The 17167-nt window shown below is 37.3% G+C and overlaps 1 protein-coding gene and 1 long non-coding RNA gene across 7 annotated transcripts; one reads left to right on the top strand and one right to left on the bottom strand.

Annotated features, from left to right (window-relative positions):
- Positions 1–41: 41 nt before the first annotated feature.
- On the bottom strand, positions 42–12720 carry rgs14a (regulator of G protein signaling 14a). 3 transcript variants are annotated; one of them, XM_057349685.1, is made up of 14 exons: positions 12538–12720; positions 8341–8362; positions 7982–8154; positions 7261–7353; positions 7026–7169; positions 6663–6830; positions 6294–6372; positions 5516–5619; positions 5213–5419; positions 3754–3827; positions 3164–3290; positions 2145–2226; positions 1178–1252; positions 42–910 (listed from the first exon to the last, which is right to left on the bottom strand). In XM_057349685.1, exons 1-14 carry the CDS (start codon positions 12673–12675, stop codon positions 747–749), a joined length of 1650 nt encoding a protein of 549 aa, XP_057205668.1. In that variant the 5' UTR covers positions 12676–12720; the 3' UTR covers positions 42–746. The 3 variants fall into 3 exon arrangements, with proteins under 3 accessions (XP_057205668.1, XP_057205669.1, XP_057205670.1); XM_057349686.1 differs by having other exon boundaries at positions 5516–5616; XM_057349687.1 differs by lacking the exon at positions 12538–12720 and adding an exon at positions 11405–11512.
- Positions 12721–14497: 1777 nt separating this feature from the next.
- LOC130564090 (uncharacterized) lies at positions 14498–17062 on the top strand. Of its 4 annotated transcripts, XR_008964197.1 has the most exons (8): positions 14498–14539; positions 14831–14885; positions 14974–15054; positions 15183–15218; positions 15482–15505; positions 16053–16298; positions 16409–16510; positions 16645–17062. It is a non-coding gene; the product is annotated as an uncharacterized LOC130564090 (long non-coding RNA). The 4 variants fall into 4 exon arrangements; XR_008964195.1 differs by having other exon boundaries at positions 14503–14539; positions 14831–15054; XR_008964196.1 differs by having other exon boundaries at positions 14511–14885.
- The last annotated feature ends 105 nt before the right edge of the window (positions 17063–17167 follow it).

Below are 17167 nucleotides of genomic sequence, written 5' to 3'. Positions count from 1 at the left end.
TGCTGCTTTTAACAGGAATGTTAAAAATAATATCAGGGGAAATGACACGCACATTCTCGAGAACAGAGACTTTTCGCTTTTGTTCTAAACAATAATGAGAATGCATCATCATGCTTTATAAAAGCCAAAATATGACCATAAATCCATAAAATGTGCTCTTATCCAACTCTTCAGAGATCATACTACAGTATATCTTCATAGATAAAGCTTTAAAACGGCACACACCATCTCATCTCACATATTGTAGGTCAGAAATCAGACAGGAGGTTTGGGACATTAGGAAATGTTCATTTCAGAGCGATGCTTCATTTCATATCATATCAGACTTTGTTGCCATACGACGCGTAAAGAGATAAACCACACCGTGCCACGTCCCACACCACCTCATGCATTTTTTAATCACACCAAATTCATAGTGAACATAAAATATTCAATATAAAGTCATGCTAACGGGATTCAAATACAAAGAGCACGCTTGATATGGCACACAATACGATCTGATATAAAAAATAAATACAAGTATATTTTGGCAGATAAATCTCTACATGTAGTTTGACCGATTTAAAAAATAATCAAAGGGAATTTCTCAAAGTGACCATCATCTTGCGTCGCTGGATGGCCAAGCGCCATCATTTATGTCTGTGTGTTAATACACACACAAACACACACACACGCATGCACACACACACAGTGCAGTAATCGTAGAGATCCTCCGTTTATAAGATGCTTAAAGAGTTCTCCAGGTCTCAAAGAACACAAAGTTCATCTTGTGATGCGTCACAGGAAGTCAGAGTTCCATTTCCTGCTGACAGCTGCAGGAACTTCGGTAACTCCAGCTGTTCTTTGGTGAGTAAACCTCGCTGGTCCTCCACCCGACTGCACTGGGCACGAGACAACATCTCGACAAGACCTGAGACATGAAGAAAATAAATGATGCTTTGTTGTCAAACTGCATAAACCGACCCTTTAAAAAAAACAAGATACTCATTACATAACATGTCAATTTGGAAAGATTAAGTTATCAAATTGTAGGTTTCCCATAGTATTACTCTCAGTAAAACAAGGTTTATTTTCAAAACAATCCGATTGTACTTTTTGATTCTGACTGTAAAGTGATGGGTGTGAAATTACTAGCATGTCACAAGTGAACAGTTAAATCTGGGCGAGATATTATTACCGTCCATCTCCTGGAGTTGTCTGGTTCTAGAATTAACTCTGGGTGCTGGTGAACCATCTCGAGTCTCCAAACCGACTACAGTAAAATACAAACAAACACACACACATCACTGATGAGGAATGAGTGAGGAAATGAGATCATTTGATAGAGACACATTTATATTTCATGTCACTTAACACCTCCCACATACTCCTATTTTTAAGGTTTGGTGTAATGATGTGCTCCCTTCAGTTCTGAGGAGCTACAGCCACACAACAAGTCTTAATGGGGTTTAAAAGCCTGTGCTGGACCCTGAGCTGGAGATTTCATTTGCCGCCAGCAAAAGATGATCAACAACATTAACACATACTGACATGAGGAGAGAGAGAGAGAGAGAGAGAGAGAGAGACAGTGAGAGAGAGAGGATTAAATGATGATTAAATGGCTCCGGTCAAAGACATTTGACTTCTACTGTAGATGCAACAGAACCAGCAATAAAACTACAACCGCAGAAAAAATGTTTTTCAGAATTTACTATTGGTTGGTAAAATGATCATTTTTGTTTAATTCTGCAGAAACGAAAACTGGAGAAACCGGTGATAATAACAGAAAAGTTGTTTTCAGACCTCAAATTCTGCAAAGAAAACAAGTTAAGAATTCCCTTTTAAACAAGACAGCAGTAATATTTGTACAATATTTGTTTTTAGGGAAAAAAAAGTTTTTATGTGATAATCTGGATTTTTATAACTCCTGAGTTTTGATTTTGTTGAAATTCAACAGACACTGGACTGGAATGACCACAATACATCTTGATTAAACAATTTACATAATCCAATTAAATGAAAATTTAAAATAGTCTCTTTATTTTTTTCCGCGGCTGTATGCGTGATGTTTTTCAAACATTTCAACAGAGTGAAACTCTCAAAATCATTCAATCACTACAACCTTAGAGAAGAGCAGTAAATGTATAAATCCGTTGATGACACACCTTTAACTCGGTCCAAACACAAAGTTTTGCCGGCCAGACGGTACACATTGGTGCTCATGCTTAAAGGTTCGTCTGAGCTGCTCTGAAATATGAGAAAAAAGGCAAATATTTTCACTGACGGCCTCCACACATTCTTGTGTATTAATCAGGCATGTGATCAGACGAGGACGAAAAAAAGAAGGAAGACTGCACGCACCCTCGCCCAACCCCGATCCCCCCCAAAAATAGTCTAAAGTTACTAGTTAAGTGTTATATGATTAAAAACAGGCAACTGTTTGCCAAAAATACATATTTTTCACTTGGCAACACAAAAACAAACTATTATAATTACCCAATTATGACTGGCAATTTTGGAAATATCAGTTCAAATGTTTATTAGTTTAACGGTCACCTAAACAATATTTAACAAAATAGGTTGATGCTTTGTGCAAATAACTTATGCTAATGTCAAATAAGATGGCGTAAACAAATGGCACCCCTTGAGTAGTTTATATTAGGCCTACTTTTACTTTTATTGTAATAATAATTCAAAACAAAATATAAAGAATATTGTGGCCTGATAGAGACTTCCATACACAGCCACTAGATGGCGCATCTACGTCATTCATACAGCGTTTGTCCGCATTAATCTGCATGTAATAAAGGTATTTGCAAATGCTGTATGTTGCGGTTTTAGTTCGTTTTAACTCTCTGGATACATAAAGATAACTCGCGAAATTATGTTCTGAATGAAACGGTCGCTCTGCATTTATAACAAGCGTGTGCGCGACCTAGAGAGCGTAGAAAGGATCCTATTGGCCAGCTGTGTGATAACTAAGCACACATCCCCAAACCCACAGCCGCCAATCCCGTCACGAATTAAAATAAATCAAATTTATGCAATTTAAAAAAATACGGAAAAATCACATCTCGGTTTAATGTCTCATTCTCGATTTAACTTTACAGACGGACACGACTACAATCTTTGTGACTTGGGTTGTGTGCGTAACAGACTTTGGTGATGAACTGCATCTACACACCATTGTGACCTGTACATCCTGCGGCCGCAGCTGATGCTTCTGCAGGACGGCAGAAATCACGTCCACCAAATTCTTACTCGACTTTGTGATGATTCCTAACTTCCTTCCAGAAAACAAAACCTCCAGTCTGCGCACACAAATATAACGAAACTAATGTAAAAGGCTCTAACATCAGCCAAACACTTTTATTTTTTTGTCCACAGGTTTATATAAAATGTGTGTGTGTGTGTGTGTGTTCATGTTTGTATATCCCGGTGGGGACCTAAACCTGAATGCACACCAACTCATGGGGACTCGTGTCACCGTGGGGACCAAAATTGAGGTCCTCATGGGCACAAAAGCTAATAAATTGTACAGAACAATATTTTTTACAAATCTAAAAATGCAAAAAGTGTTCTATGATCTTTAGGTTTAGGGATAGGGTTAGAGGATAAAATATACAGTTTGTACAGTATAAAAAACATTACGCCTATGGACTGTCCCCACAGAGATAGTAAACCAGACGTGTGTGTGCGTGTGCGTGCGTGCGTGCGTGCGTGCGTGCGTGCGTGTGTGTGTGTGTGTGTGCACGCATGTGTTTGTTTACTCACACAAAAGTAACTTTGAGTTGCAAATTGAGCTGTTGATCTCCAAACACAGAACTGTCTTGATCTAGAGCAAGAGGCTGTTCATAACCAAACACACAAAATCTGTTATTTTCAGAAACCGCAGGGGTCATTTTATAGTCACAGAATAACATCTCTGAAGTAAACGTACAGTAAAGTTGCTCACATCATTAGTATTACAGTGATAAAGACACTGATTGGTGATAGGCTTGACATGCATGTCTTTCAATACATTAAAACTAAAATTATGAAGGAGAGAGAGCTACAGTGATCTATCTATAAGCATCAAAAACATTCATAGATTGAACTTCAAAAAACATTTCTGCAGTGTGTATGTGTGTTCGAGCGAGATGCGTTTCTTTGCAGCTTCGGATTCATAACTGCATTTGTATCATTTATGAGAATGAATCTGCAAAAACAGCTTGATCTCATCACTTCACTATCAACATAACCATGAGCGAATCAAGACATGCCCGCTCACTTTTACATACAGTATACTTAAAGTCCCAGTGAAATAAAAAATTCTAATGCTTATTTTTTCATGAAATTCCATGCTTCGTTTATTGTAAATAGTTTATCAATGTGGGTCATTTTCTTTGTTTAAATCTTGTGCCCTCATAATCTTCAGTTAAAATCTGAAAATGCAATTCCGTCCTGTAATGACTATGCATCTGTACGTTAGGCGGCTTGGATGGAGCATCTGTTAACTCCTCCCCTTTAACCGTCAGTCTGCTGACAGTTACATTTCGAAATGCAACGGCTGTTTTATACATCCAATCAAATCGCAGAGAAAGATGAAAGCCACGCCCACTATTTTTCTCATTCTAAATTCCATTTCACTCGGAAACGCGTCAAAATATGGAAGTAAAAACGATCGCAATTTCCACTTCACGGGGACTTTAAGGAAGTACAAATGTTCATATAAAACAAACTCATGATTTTGTTTTGCAAGAAATCATCGCTACCACTTATTTCATAAGTTGATTACAGTTATGAAAACCAAAATAAGGCATCAGTGTACACTACCAGTCAAAAGTTTTGCGACACTTTAGTGAAATGTTTCTCACCATTTAAAAAAAACTTCTGATCTGAAAGTGTTCGCTTAAATGTCTCAAATTAGTCAAATAGACAAAAATATAATTTCGCAAACAAAAAGAGTTTTTTTCATGACAAAACTAACATTTGATTTAATATTTGTTTTTTTTTAAATGGATGATTTTGACTGAGTAATGAAGAAGGAGCAGCCAATAAGAGCACAGAATAGATGGGAACTCCTTTAATATTGTTTAAAAAGCATCTCGCTTGAGAAAATGACAAGAAAACATTTCTTTGACTTCTTTTCACTTGTTTTGCAAATCTTGGCCACAGCGCTACAGTGATAAAGATCTCTCACGCTAAAGCCTTTCAAAAACGTGTCTTTTACATGCACATAAAGCATTCTGACCTTGTCTTTGCCGTGAAGGTAGATGAAGACGTCTGTCAGAGGGAATCCTCTCTTCTCACACAGACTGCTCAGCATGTCTCGGAGAGTCACACCCGGTTTGGCCGGTGCGAGGCTGGCCGTACCGTCCGGCAGATAGACGCAGCAGTACTTAACTGCTGTAGAACTCAAAGTCTCTGGATCAGAGATGGACACACTGCAGCGGACATTCTGAAAGAGACGGAAAACAGCATTTATGCTTTATTACCTCATGTATAGAGATAAGACATGAAACGATTCGAGGAAGTTTTTTTTAAAGACATGCACCTCAGTTCGGCCGAATCCAGAGACTAACTCAAGACTGCTGCTGGACTTCACAGAGATCTGAGACTCTTTATGTGACACCGTCACTTGCTGGTACGACCCGTCTGCTGCGAAATGAGATGAATGACATGAGAAACTAGAGCTGCTAGATATGAAAGGAAATGTGGATATGTTGGGTTGTTTCAACCCATGGTTGGGTCAGATATAAACATTTTATGGGTTTATCTAAACCAATGGTAGGGTTCATCCCTTTTCGACTCAAGTTAAATATATTTAAAAACTATATGGTTTTTTAAAACTAATACATAACAACATTACACATTCTAGGAAAAGATAGCAAAAAAGTAGAAAAGTATAATCAAAGAAATAACAAATCGTGAAGTTAATGCAAAACACTGCAATATGCATATGTCAATATTTTTAATATAATTTTGATCTATTATTTTGCGGCTCTATTTTTTTTACGACATCAGCACAAAAAGCCATTTGTGGCAAACTTATTCATGCCACAAGCAAAGGTAACTTTATACAATAACTATACATAAAACAATGTTTAAAAAGTTATATAAGTGTTATATTATATACAAGTATTATATAATTCTGTGTTTACAGTCATTTTGCTGATTTTTCACAAAGGTTGAGACTTTGAGTGGTGAGAGACAGAAACGTTGAGCCACTTTAAGCCACTAACATGAAACATGCATCTTCACTTTTGAGGCTGAAAAATGATCTTTATCTGCATGACACAAACACAAAGAACAGATTCTGAGTCAGACGGTACCTCCCCATGATCCTCTCTTCTCTAACCTCTTCTTCCTGTTGCTTTTGCTGTCTGATGACAGGGCTTTTAGCTCGACGCTCTGTTTCCAAACACACATGGTAATAATGAGCACATAATAATATTGTTTGACAATCACTCAGTTAGGTCATCTTAAGACCGCAGACACGTTCTCGGCATCATAATAACAGGTCAGGTGCCGAGTACATTTTCACATGATGGACCCGAAACTAAACGTGTATCGAAAGCCTTTATCATGATCTTTTACAATATTGGTTTTAATAAAGAACCTTAAGCACTGGAGCGAATGCTCACATGCTGCAGGTGTGTTGGAAATCTATATAAATTGAGCGTTCAGAACATTACTGATACCTTTCTGTTACTGGGGGGTGTGGAGGTCTTTTTGGACGCTTTACTCTTGGGTTCTGGAGTTCCGATGTTGGGCAGAGGACGACCCTCCACACAGGCCAACATACAGTTTTGATAGAGCTGAGAGCGCACGAAACGAGTATAGCTGTCCATTTTCATCAGCTTAAAGATCTGCAGACAAAAACAGACATGCTTTTCAGTCATTGGGTGGGTTGGACTGAGCTGCTCACAAATGTTCAACAGCAACACAAATAAAAGCAGAATCTGTGCCGGCTGATACTCTTCTACGGGTTTATCGTTTCTGGTGGCCCATCTCCATTTCAGATAACTGATCACAAACACAACACACGCTGCAGGTGTGCATACCTGTTGCTGGGCTTTATCGAACATGTCAGGTGTTGGCGTGTCCAGGGAGGTTTCCTCCGTCTGGGCGGTATCATCGATGTTAACCGCATGCAGAGAGCTTTCCGACAGAAAAGTGTCATAGATGGAGCGCGCCTCTTTCTTCAGCTGGACGAAAACAACGCCAACATTTGCATTCAAATGACGTTGCCTCAGAAATCCCATTAGAAATGGCATATATTAAGAACGACATGTGTACCTCATTCAGTTTGGTGGTTGGGATTTTCTTGAATCTTTCGCAGGCTTGGTAGAACAGAATATTCTCAGCGCTCACCTCGGATTTGAGAAACTCCTGCAAGAGACACAGACAACAACCTCTGTGTTATTCACAAGAGATCAGAGTGTAATGATGTGTGTATATACAACACATGTCCCAGCTATTGTCTTCAGATCAACACGCACACGCACAATGAGACATGCACACACACACGCGCACAATGACACACACACGAGATCTGTTTGGTTACTGACATTCTTCCAAACATTATCCGCCGTGTTCAGCAGAACAAAGAAATTAATACAGGTTTGGAAGAAACTGAGGGTGGGTAAATGATGCCAGAATTTTCATATTTGGGTGAACTGTCCCTTTAACATGCCTCATTAAGAAGAAATGCTGCATAATTTTTGGCATTTTTGTAAGTCACATTAAATAAAATCATCTAATTGCTCGATCGTATATTTACAGTCTGAATAATTCCAATCAGAAAGAACAGCATGCCTACACATCCAGAACGAGCAACTCCGAGTTCACGTGACAGTCACGCTTAAAAAACACCATTGAATATTGAAATATCTGCGCATCTGTGAGTATTCCTCACCTACTGCCAATGCAGAAAAGACTCACTTCATTCACAAACAAATCTCATCTTGTTTGATTTGTATTTACGTGCTTCTGTATGCCAAAGAACGCAAGCACTTACGGTGAAGTAGCGCACACCAACGTGGTCTTCAAGCAGCCGTTCAAAACACACCGCCCAGCTGACCACCCTGCTGGCCGGACCCTCGGGACCATGAGGGCCTCCTGACCTGCTGCAGCTCTCGGACAGACTAGAACTGCTTCCACCGGCGCTGGACAACTGCTGGACATTCAGTTCTGTAAGAAATCACACAGACCCCGATCAAACCAAACACGCTTCATCAATCTGACATTTAACAAAGAAAACTATTTTTTTTTAAATCACTATTTTAAAGTCTGAGTATGTGGGTAAACACACCGGCACACTTCATGCGACATCAAACACTAAAAACAAAACAAGTGTTTAAAGGAATCAGCACTTACCCCCATCAGACACCGCCTGCGTCTGTAAAACACAAACAAACAAACCGAATCAGTCTGGCATGAACTTCTGTAGGGTCTGTAGTATCATCTTTGTGAATTAAGAAACACAACACAGGAAATCACATTTTGACAGCTGTGTGTGTGTTGTACAGTCACTTGCACACAGGAAATGGGTGTGTTTGACACAAAGTTCATAAAGGCTCATGACTTTTTGCATAGCGAGCACAGAATATGTGAAGCACCTGTGGCATTTGCTCATAGCTCACCCTATATTTGGCGGTTGAAGCGACGGCACAATCGAGCACATTTGTGTAATTACAATTCGCATCGCCATGGTAACAAGCTGTTTGCAAAATGATCATTTTCTCACTGGTTTACCATCAGGTTACAGAGATTTTAGGTTATTTACACACATTAAAAATACCATAGATGTTTTTATACGAGGTAGGGAAACCCTAAAAAAAGAAGAAAAAAAACTTGCATTTGTACCTTAATCTGTATTTGAAACCCACCCATACAGAGTAGAATGACCACCACCCAACAAACCAAATGTGGGACACCACAGAAAGGTAGCGTAAAACTGGGATATCATAACAGAATGACATTTTTTTTCTTTCTACCTTTTAGCTCGTAAAAATAATTGGTTATTTAGTCCATTCCAACTACAGCATAATTAAGGCAAAGATAAAATGTTATAAAACATAAAACAAGTTTAAAGACGATTTCAATTTAAGATTAACCGTTTTAAATTTTGAGCATCAGACGCGGACTTATCATACTAAAGTAACTTACACACAAAAAGAGAAAAGTGAAGGAGTAAAGAACGGAATGAATAATGAAAAATATTTTCACTTTTAAAATGTAATGTAAAATAATGCATTTTATTATTAGCAAATAATTTTTATTTTAAAACGCTTACCACAACCTATAAACAGTTTCAAAGCCACACAGTTTACGATGTTTTAAAGTTGCAGTTTGTAAAAACCGCCGCTAGAGGGCGCACGATCAAAACAACAACAATGGCGTAGCTCGATGACGCTGTGAAGGAGCGTGGAATGATGGGATCTGTGGTCTTCAACTCCACCGCTGATGGCCATCAATCAGACGGGAACGAGAAATCACGTTAGCAGATGAGGTAGTTTGATAATTGTTGCGAATAATTGTGGTCCACAAATAAGTGACTGCTCGAAAAAAGCTAGTGGCTTGCTTGACGCTAGACACTGCTTCTGCATTTGTCCACGACACTGTTGTCATGCGGTTTGTACGTCAGTAAAGGCGGTAACAGAGAGGAACTCGGATATGACGCCATTGACAGGCGACTGCACAGCCCGGTAACACGGTTTAGAATGCCAATTTTCTCACTATTTACAAGTAGTTGGAAACATTTGAGATATTGTAAGTACTCAGCTCAACAAAATATATAACACCAGCTTAGTGGTTTTTGGATATTTTACTGCTAAATTGTTACAAACTGCACCTTTAATGAGTTAACCAGCAAGCTGACAAGGGAGGGATCGCTGACCCGATCTACGGTTTGATTCATGGATGTTGCAGCCTCTTGAGGACCGAATTCACTGTTGTATTCTCATCCACTGGATAAAAGCTACACTTTAAAAAATAGTCTCGTTTGTATGAGCTCATTGGACACTGGTGTGCACCGGGTTGCTGCTCTTGGCACAGCGCTGTTAAATAGTTGAATAAACAATGGAGGAAACAAGCGTCTCGTGTGTGTTTCGGCTAAAAGAATGCGTTTTCTTTATGTGACAACTAAAAACCAACACTGGTGGAAAACAGATGAAAATGTGGGACATTAATAGAGAGGTTTCTTCATATTTAAATACTGTATCTCTGGAGGACAGACACAAAGTCTATTCAGGAAGACAACATCTCTCAGTTGTGGCATTGATCATTATAAACCGTTTTATATTGAAGTATTGAGGTAGGTAAAAGCTTTCAGATGAAATGACAAATGATAAAATGAGTATTTCTTGAAATGGTTTAGTTTGATGTAGCTCTTCTCAAATCATTTATTAAGAAACTGTTTAAAATCTTACAGACAAATATCTTTAAAGCTTATATTGCTAATATACATCACACAAAACGTTAGGGCTGTCAAACGATTAATCGCGATTAATCGCATCCAGAATAAAAGTTAGTTTTTACATAATATATGTCTGTGTACTGTGCATATTAATTTTGTATTCATAAACACAAAATATAAGTAATATTTAATAAAATATTAAAATAATACAAGTTTAAATATAATTTCAATTAGTAACTATAAATCTAAATATTTCCTAATATATATGTGTGTGTGTGTGTGTGTGTTTAAAGTCATACAGTTGTTTGTCATACAGATGTCAGTCCAACTGCATTCTACTTTGTATGGAGTACGCACCCAAGACTTTCACTCACCACACATGATGATGTGACAATAAAAGTGAGTTGAGTTGTATGTGTTTATAAATGCAAAATGAATATGCACAGTACACAGACATTTATTATTTAAACACAAACTTTAATTCTGGAAGTGATTCATCACTTGACAGCCCTACTACACATGGTTACTTAATAGTTTTGTGTATAGAAATAACAATTCGATTTTAACCCTACAAACAATTCTTTTCATATCATATAAGTATTGCCAGGGTACATTTTCAAACATGTGCAATAACACCATGTGTTCAATATATTTCATAATTTCCTGTTTTTATTCCTTAAGTCTCTATTGTCTGTAGACTGAATGGAAACGAACTGAATAGATCAACATGCCAACCAGAAAAACATCTGTACCAAAATAACAGAAACAGAAAGAGTTTCTCAGTATAGCAAACCAAACCAACCTAACCTGAATTTACACACTTAATGTTCACCCAGATCTTGTGTTTACCCTATGACGTAAACTTAATGTTTCTTAAATTCATATGTGAATATTTTTCAGAATTGTCAGTTATGAATCCACCACAAACTATCATAAAACACATCACACATTAGAATTAGCCTATCACAGAAGCTGGAGTTAAGACTGGGAGAAGATCCAACAGAAGGCCCAAACCCAACTCACCATATGCCCCTCCGGCACTACCAGACTTTTCATTTTCTTGGACATGGCTACAGCAGGACCGGGTCGTCCGTACCCACATCGAGTGTCTTCAAACTGCTTCTCTCTACACTACAGCAACACAACCTCTCTTTCTCATGGCTCTGTCACTTCCTGTTTCAAAGGGAAGTCTTACCATAGCAACACACCACAAGAGGAACTGTGGTTAGTCTTGACTGAAACCTCTTTCTTGACTGTAAGAACCCCAAACTATGCCCACCTCTGCTTATATCTACACAAAAAAAGTGAACCGACCAATGAAACAAGCAAATGAGCATCCACAGAGAATAACCTCAAACCACAAAGCCACGGAGAGATACAGATCAAGTTCTCGGTTTAAAAACACATGGATCTTATTAGTATGTTGGAGTTAGTATGTTGTGTGATAATATATTATATTGCAGAGAGATATATTACTGTGCAAATGATACTGTAAAGATGAGATTCGATTAAGGGAAGACAAACAACAAATTGACTGCTAAACATTGAACTATATTTTAATGCAACTGCAACATACAACTGTCAAGGACCATTTAATAAAGAAATTCAAAAAAATAAAAAAAATACCACTCTCCATTTCTGAACAACATTTTTATATCTTAATTCTTTCTTTTTAGACATCAATGAGATCAAATGCAGAGAAAATGGAAACTATTGCTTAAGTCTTATGCTCCTCAGATAAAGAGCTAGAAATCTCTCAAATGTCTCCATGAGAGTATCAGAACAGATCTCAACATTGTTCTTAACCAAATTCTAAACCAAAAAAATAACTGAATAAATGCTTGACAGAATAAGAGATAGCCTAACTGGAGACAAAGGGTTTTTTGTGCTCCACGTAGACTGTAATCTAATCCATTGAAACCTCAACTCCACAGTTCACTTACAGTCTTGCCCGGTCCAATATGGCGGCCAACGATCGGCGGAAACGTCAGCCACTTTTAAAACCCAATGAACATTTCATGACGCTCTGAAAAACCTTGAATCTCCTCTCCACCAGAACACAACAGTGTAGCGACAATTAAAGTTAACAACAAACAAATAAAATACACACAGCGGAGAAAAAATACAAAGCGCTCGCTGTTGCACCAAACACTCACCTGTCTACTCATGTCTCTATTCACCTGCCGCATGCTTGCACTCATCTTTAAAACGCGACTCCTGCTTAACTTTATCTGTAAAGATGTTTCTTTAGCCAGACGACAAAAGGTCTGACCCAAAAGCCGTATCGCCACCATAATATCCACAGTCGAGAAAACACAAGACAAGAGTGTGCGCGTGTAAATTCACAGCACGTTTTAAGGCGCCTCGGGTAGGAATCAGATGACGCGCATGCGCAGACCGCAGACATTTATACCATTACACATTTTTAAGGGAGACTTGATTTAACAAAATTCATGTATTATCTCTCTGTTTTATTATCTCATGTATTAAATTCATGTATTACAAATAACATGGACATTACATTTTTTTAAATAAAATCTGTGTTACGGTAGACGAACGTGTTTTTTTTATTATAAATTTTATTATAAATTTATTATACTACTTTCACCATATGATTGCGAGACCTTTTATTGTTAATTAACTGTAGTTTCTTGTTGTCAACACTTGTTTGTATGATTGTTCCCTCTGATTGTTTGGTGTATTATGTCTGCCAATTGCTTGTATTACTTTGTAAAGTGACCTTGGGTTCTTGAAAGGCGCTATAAAAAATAAACATATTATTATTATTATAAATAATATGACTGATAGATATCTGATAGAGTGATATGTAGGCTTTTATTACAGTACGTGTAAAACTATATAGAGCTATAAAACGTAAAATGAAGAGTGCTTGGGTCTAATAATGTTTCGTGCATGTATTGCGATGGAGTGCGCCCTTGCTGTCTGAAAATAATCTGACCAGAGCCTTTGAAAAAGAGAGTTACGACACACTTTGATCTCGCCGCCGCGTGGTCACCTGGTTCATGGAGCTCTCAATCGTTCCAAACTGTCAGTCTGTTTGAATGGGTTTCAGCGGGAGAGACAGTAGAAGCAGCTGTATTTGCAACAAATTTCACTAAATACCAAATCAACATATGCACTGATTACTATGTTGATTACATTTATAACAAGATTTTGTCTGATGAGTGTTAGAGAGGCAGTATTAATCAGTTTTGTGTGTTTAATTTGACCAGGAAGTTTGCATGATTTGCAATACATTAACAGCATGTATGCATTCATCTGTTTTTTTATGCTTCTATGATCATCGGTACATACCAATGTTAAATTATGTTAAGACATTCACACAAAAATGAACAAGTAATTTATCAATAAATAATCAATGATTGCAAGTAAATGCACCACAAAGTGAACAATACAAACTATTTCAATCAGTAAAGATTTTATTATATAATTCATACAGGGAGAGGGTAGAAAATATTATATATAAACTAAATATTTTGTTTTTTACAGAGATGTATTTGATCAACTTACCTGCGAATGTGTTTGGGAAACAGTGAAATGAATGGGCTTCAATGCAATGTTTTTTAACTATAGCGCCCTCCGTGACACGAGTTACTTCCGCATTCCGTTCTTCCAACGGACGTCTATGCGAGTGTCGCAACTCTGCTTTTCATCGGCTCTGAATCTGACTACTGTGAGTGTGTATTCAGCGAGTATGCGCTTTTGATGACTTTTAGGTGTCATATGCTACCAATTTTCACTACATAAATGTTATAGTTATAGAAGAAGAAAACTAAAGGAATATCAATAAGATATCAAACCTAAATGCTTTTGTTAAGAAATAAGAAGTATCTTAACCATTTTAGGAGCGATAGGCCTATTATATTATATTGTATATTTGTTGACCATCACTGTCATATAAAAGAGAGTTAACTATACAGTTTATATACACATTACTTTTGTTGCTTTTTATGTTTGTGAAGATCTTGTGTGCATCTCTGTAAACAAAGCAGGTCTATATATGATGGCCCTAAAGTCACCGGGAAGTGATTTGCATTCATATCTGTGCATCAGTAAATAAAGATATTTGTATGAACAGAGCTGTCGTGTCAGTGAGTCTCCTCACATGTGGAGTGCAAACACACCGCCTGAAAAGAGGTAAAATCTTTCTTTCTTTTTATATGTAGGCCTGCTTTACAGAGAGAGGGAGAGAGGGAAAGCGAGTGAGAGTCATTTAAGCTTTTGATAAACACAGTGTTTGTTTTATAAGGACCATTCATTTTCAGTCAGCAGAAGCAAAACGCCTTTGTTGTTTAAATTATATTACACCATTAAACTGTCATTAGCCTCTTTAATTTAACTTTATAGATGCATTGTTTTCTTTTCTGTTATAATCTTCCTTGAATCGTGTTTAAAGATGCTCTATATCTTATTCCTGTCTGTCCGCAGTGAGGAATCATGGGAGAATTTAAAGTAACGCTGCTCATCATCTGTATTCATCTCTGTATGGACATTTCAAATGTGAAAAGTGAATTTAAAAGTGAATTTCACTCCAAACACTCATAATGCGTGTCATTTCTCTCTCTCTGGAGTCGGTTCAGGCATTAAAGTGTATGAAACCTGCATGCCGACTGAATGCATGATTTGTGATCGTATCATATCAGACTACGCCGGTAAATCAAACTAAAGAATGCATTTGTCATTTTATTTATTTTACTTGTTTATGTAGTTATACAATTATATTTGTGTTATGTACACGTGTGTGTTTGGAGTTTGATTATTTCTTTGTTTTATGTTATAGACCCTTGCCCACAGTGTAACCAAAGCTGCTACAACAGTCAGTCACATTTTTACATTCATGTTTACATGCATTACATTACCTGTTCTTAATTCTCAGTCGTACTCGTGTGTGGAGAAAATAATGTTGAACAATCATCAGATCAGAGATTTACAGAGAGTGAACCGACATGAGCTGCGTTTAGATTTTATACAGTTGTCGTATGAAATCAAGACATACAGTATGTCTATAAATCTGCAATTCTTGTGTGTATATAGAGCAGAATGTGTGTTGCTCTTTACATCTACTTTTTCTGTCTCCAGATGTTTCGGCACATTGCAGACGAGGTATCAATGTTGAAAACTAATGTCACATGACTGATGTGGATTTAATCTCTGAGGATTCATTTGTATATTTAGAATATATGAGATGAGATTAAGGGAAGGTTTGCAGTAATAGTGTGCAAAATGTGATTTTTTTGGGGGGTGCATGGATTCATGACAACCTTTTTTTCAGTGTTGTGCAGTACTATACTTAAATATTGTCACTTTAAAGTACATTTTTAAATATCTATTTTGAAATAAAAAATGACTTGATTACATTCTAAAGCATTTATCATACTTTTCACTTCACTGCATGTCATAAATAAATGTTGTTGTTCTTTTACCTTTCAATACTGAAGTACACTGAAATCCAGTACTTTCTTTTACAAAGTATTTTCACTTTTAAAAACACATTTAAAAACTCATAAAGTACAGATAGTTGAAAAAATGTGCTTCGAGCTAAAGTAAAAATACTTAATTATTATGCGACACTGCTTTCTCGATTCATTGTTTATTAAAAATGTGCATTTTTTATACTTCTGTAGCTTTCACCTGTTTCTGATCATTCCAGAGTTCAACGTGACCCTGAATCCCAGTTCCAACACAGTCCAGAAAGGGAAAGGCGCAACTGTGACATGCATTCATAACCTTCCCCGAGACAATATTTCCATCAGCTGGATTGTAAACAAGAATTTAATGAAGGGAGATTCTAACAAAACATTAGAGATCCTCGAAATCACAGAACAAAAAGAAATCACCTGTAACATCAGCAGCATTTGTGGAAACTTCGTTAATACCGCAACCATTACTGTATAAGGTATTATGTGATGTTTTCTCATCTCTGTTCTTTAAACAAAAATATTATAGAGCGCAAAAGTTGTGTGGTGATATATTCCTGATCTTACTCTCGTTCTCTGCTGTTCTCAGGTTTAAATGAAATGATGGTTATATTGATCTGTGTCCTGACAGCGTTCCTCATCCTGGTCTCTTTTGGCATAGTCATGAGGATCATTCAAAGCAAAGGACAAGGTACATCAATAAACCATCACCACATCATCTGTTAAACATCTGCAGGGCATCGTGCAGTATCTCATGCTCTCTCTCTCTCTCTCTCTCTCTCTCTCTCTCTCTCTCTCTCTCTCTCTCTCTCTCTCTCTCTTTAGCTCAGAGAGAGGCCAGGAGTAGACAACGAGAGCAGAACATTCAGAACATCCACAGCACTGCTACCACAGCCTCAAACTACTGGTGAATACAGAAGACAAAGAGAGAGAATAGAGACATCTTCAGATTTCTAGTTCTGGGTGTGTTCTGTATACTAATTTGATACCGAATGTTGTTAGTAATCTCTCAATTTATTAATTGATAGTTTGTCTTGTATGTCCTGTGTTTATTTACACAACAGCGTTGTTGGTTTGTTGCTCCTTATATTCACTTGATTTCATTTCTTTTATTCTAAAGAGCCGCTGTACATATGTGCTTTCTCACACATGTTAAATAGAAGAGATATTCTGCAATGTAAACATTTCTCACCATAATGTCTGAGCTGTAATATCAAATGTTTGGGTCTTTACTGTAAAAAAGTGTGTGTAAAAAAACTTGCACTTTTGTGTTTTTATTTCTCCATCTCAACACATCTCAACAGTGAGTGAGTGAGTGAGTGAGTGAGTGAGTGAGTGAGTGAGTGAG

The sequence above is a fragment of the Triplophysa rosa genome, linkage group LG13, assembly GCF_024868665.1.
Source record: "Triplophysa rosa linkage group LG13, Trosa_1v2, whole genome shotgun sequence".
Classification (NCBI taxonomy): domain Eukaryota; kingdom Metazoa; phylum Chordata; class Actinopteri; order Cypriniformes; family Nemacheilidae; genus Triplophysa; species Triplophysa rosa.
The sequence above is the reverse complement of the archived record's forward strand: the minus strand, read 5'-3'. Positions and strand labels throughout refer to the sequence as shown.

Coding starts and splice junctions, on each gene's coding strand:
- rgs14a (XM_057349685.1), bottom strand. CDS start 12,675: ATGGTGGCGATACGGCTTTTGGGTCAGACCTTTTGTCGTCTGGCTAAA. Junction 7,170..7,260: donor CAACCACCAAACTGAATGAG/GTACACATGTCG, acceptor GTTTTCGTCCAG/CTGAAGAAAGAGGCGCGCTC. Junction 3,291..3,753: donor CAACTCAAAGTTACTTTTGT/GTGAGTAAACAA, acceptor TTGTGTGCGCAG/ACTGGAGGTTTTGTTTTCTG.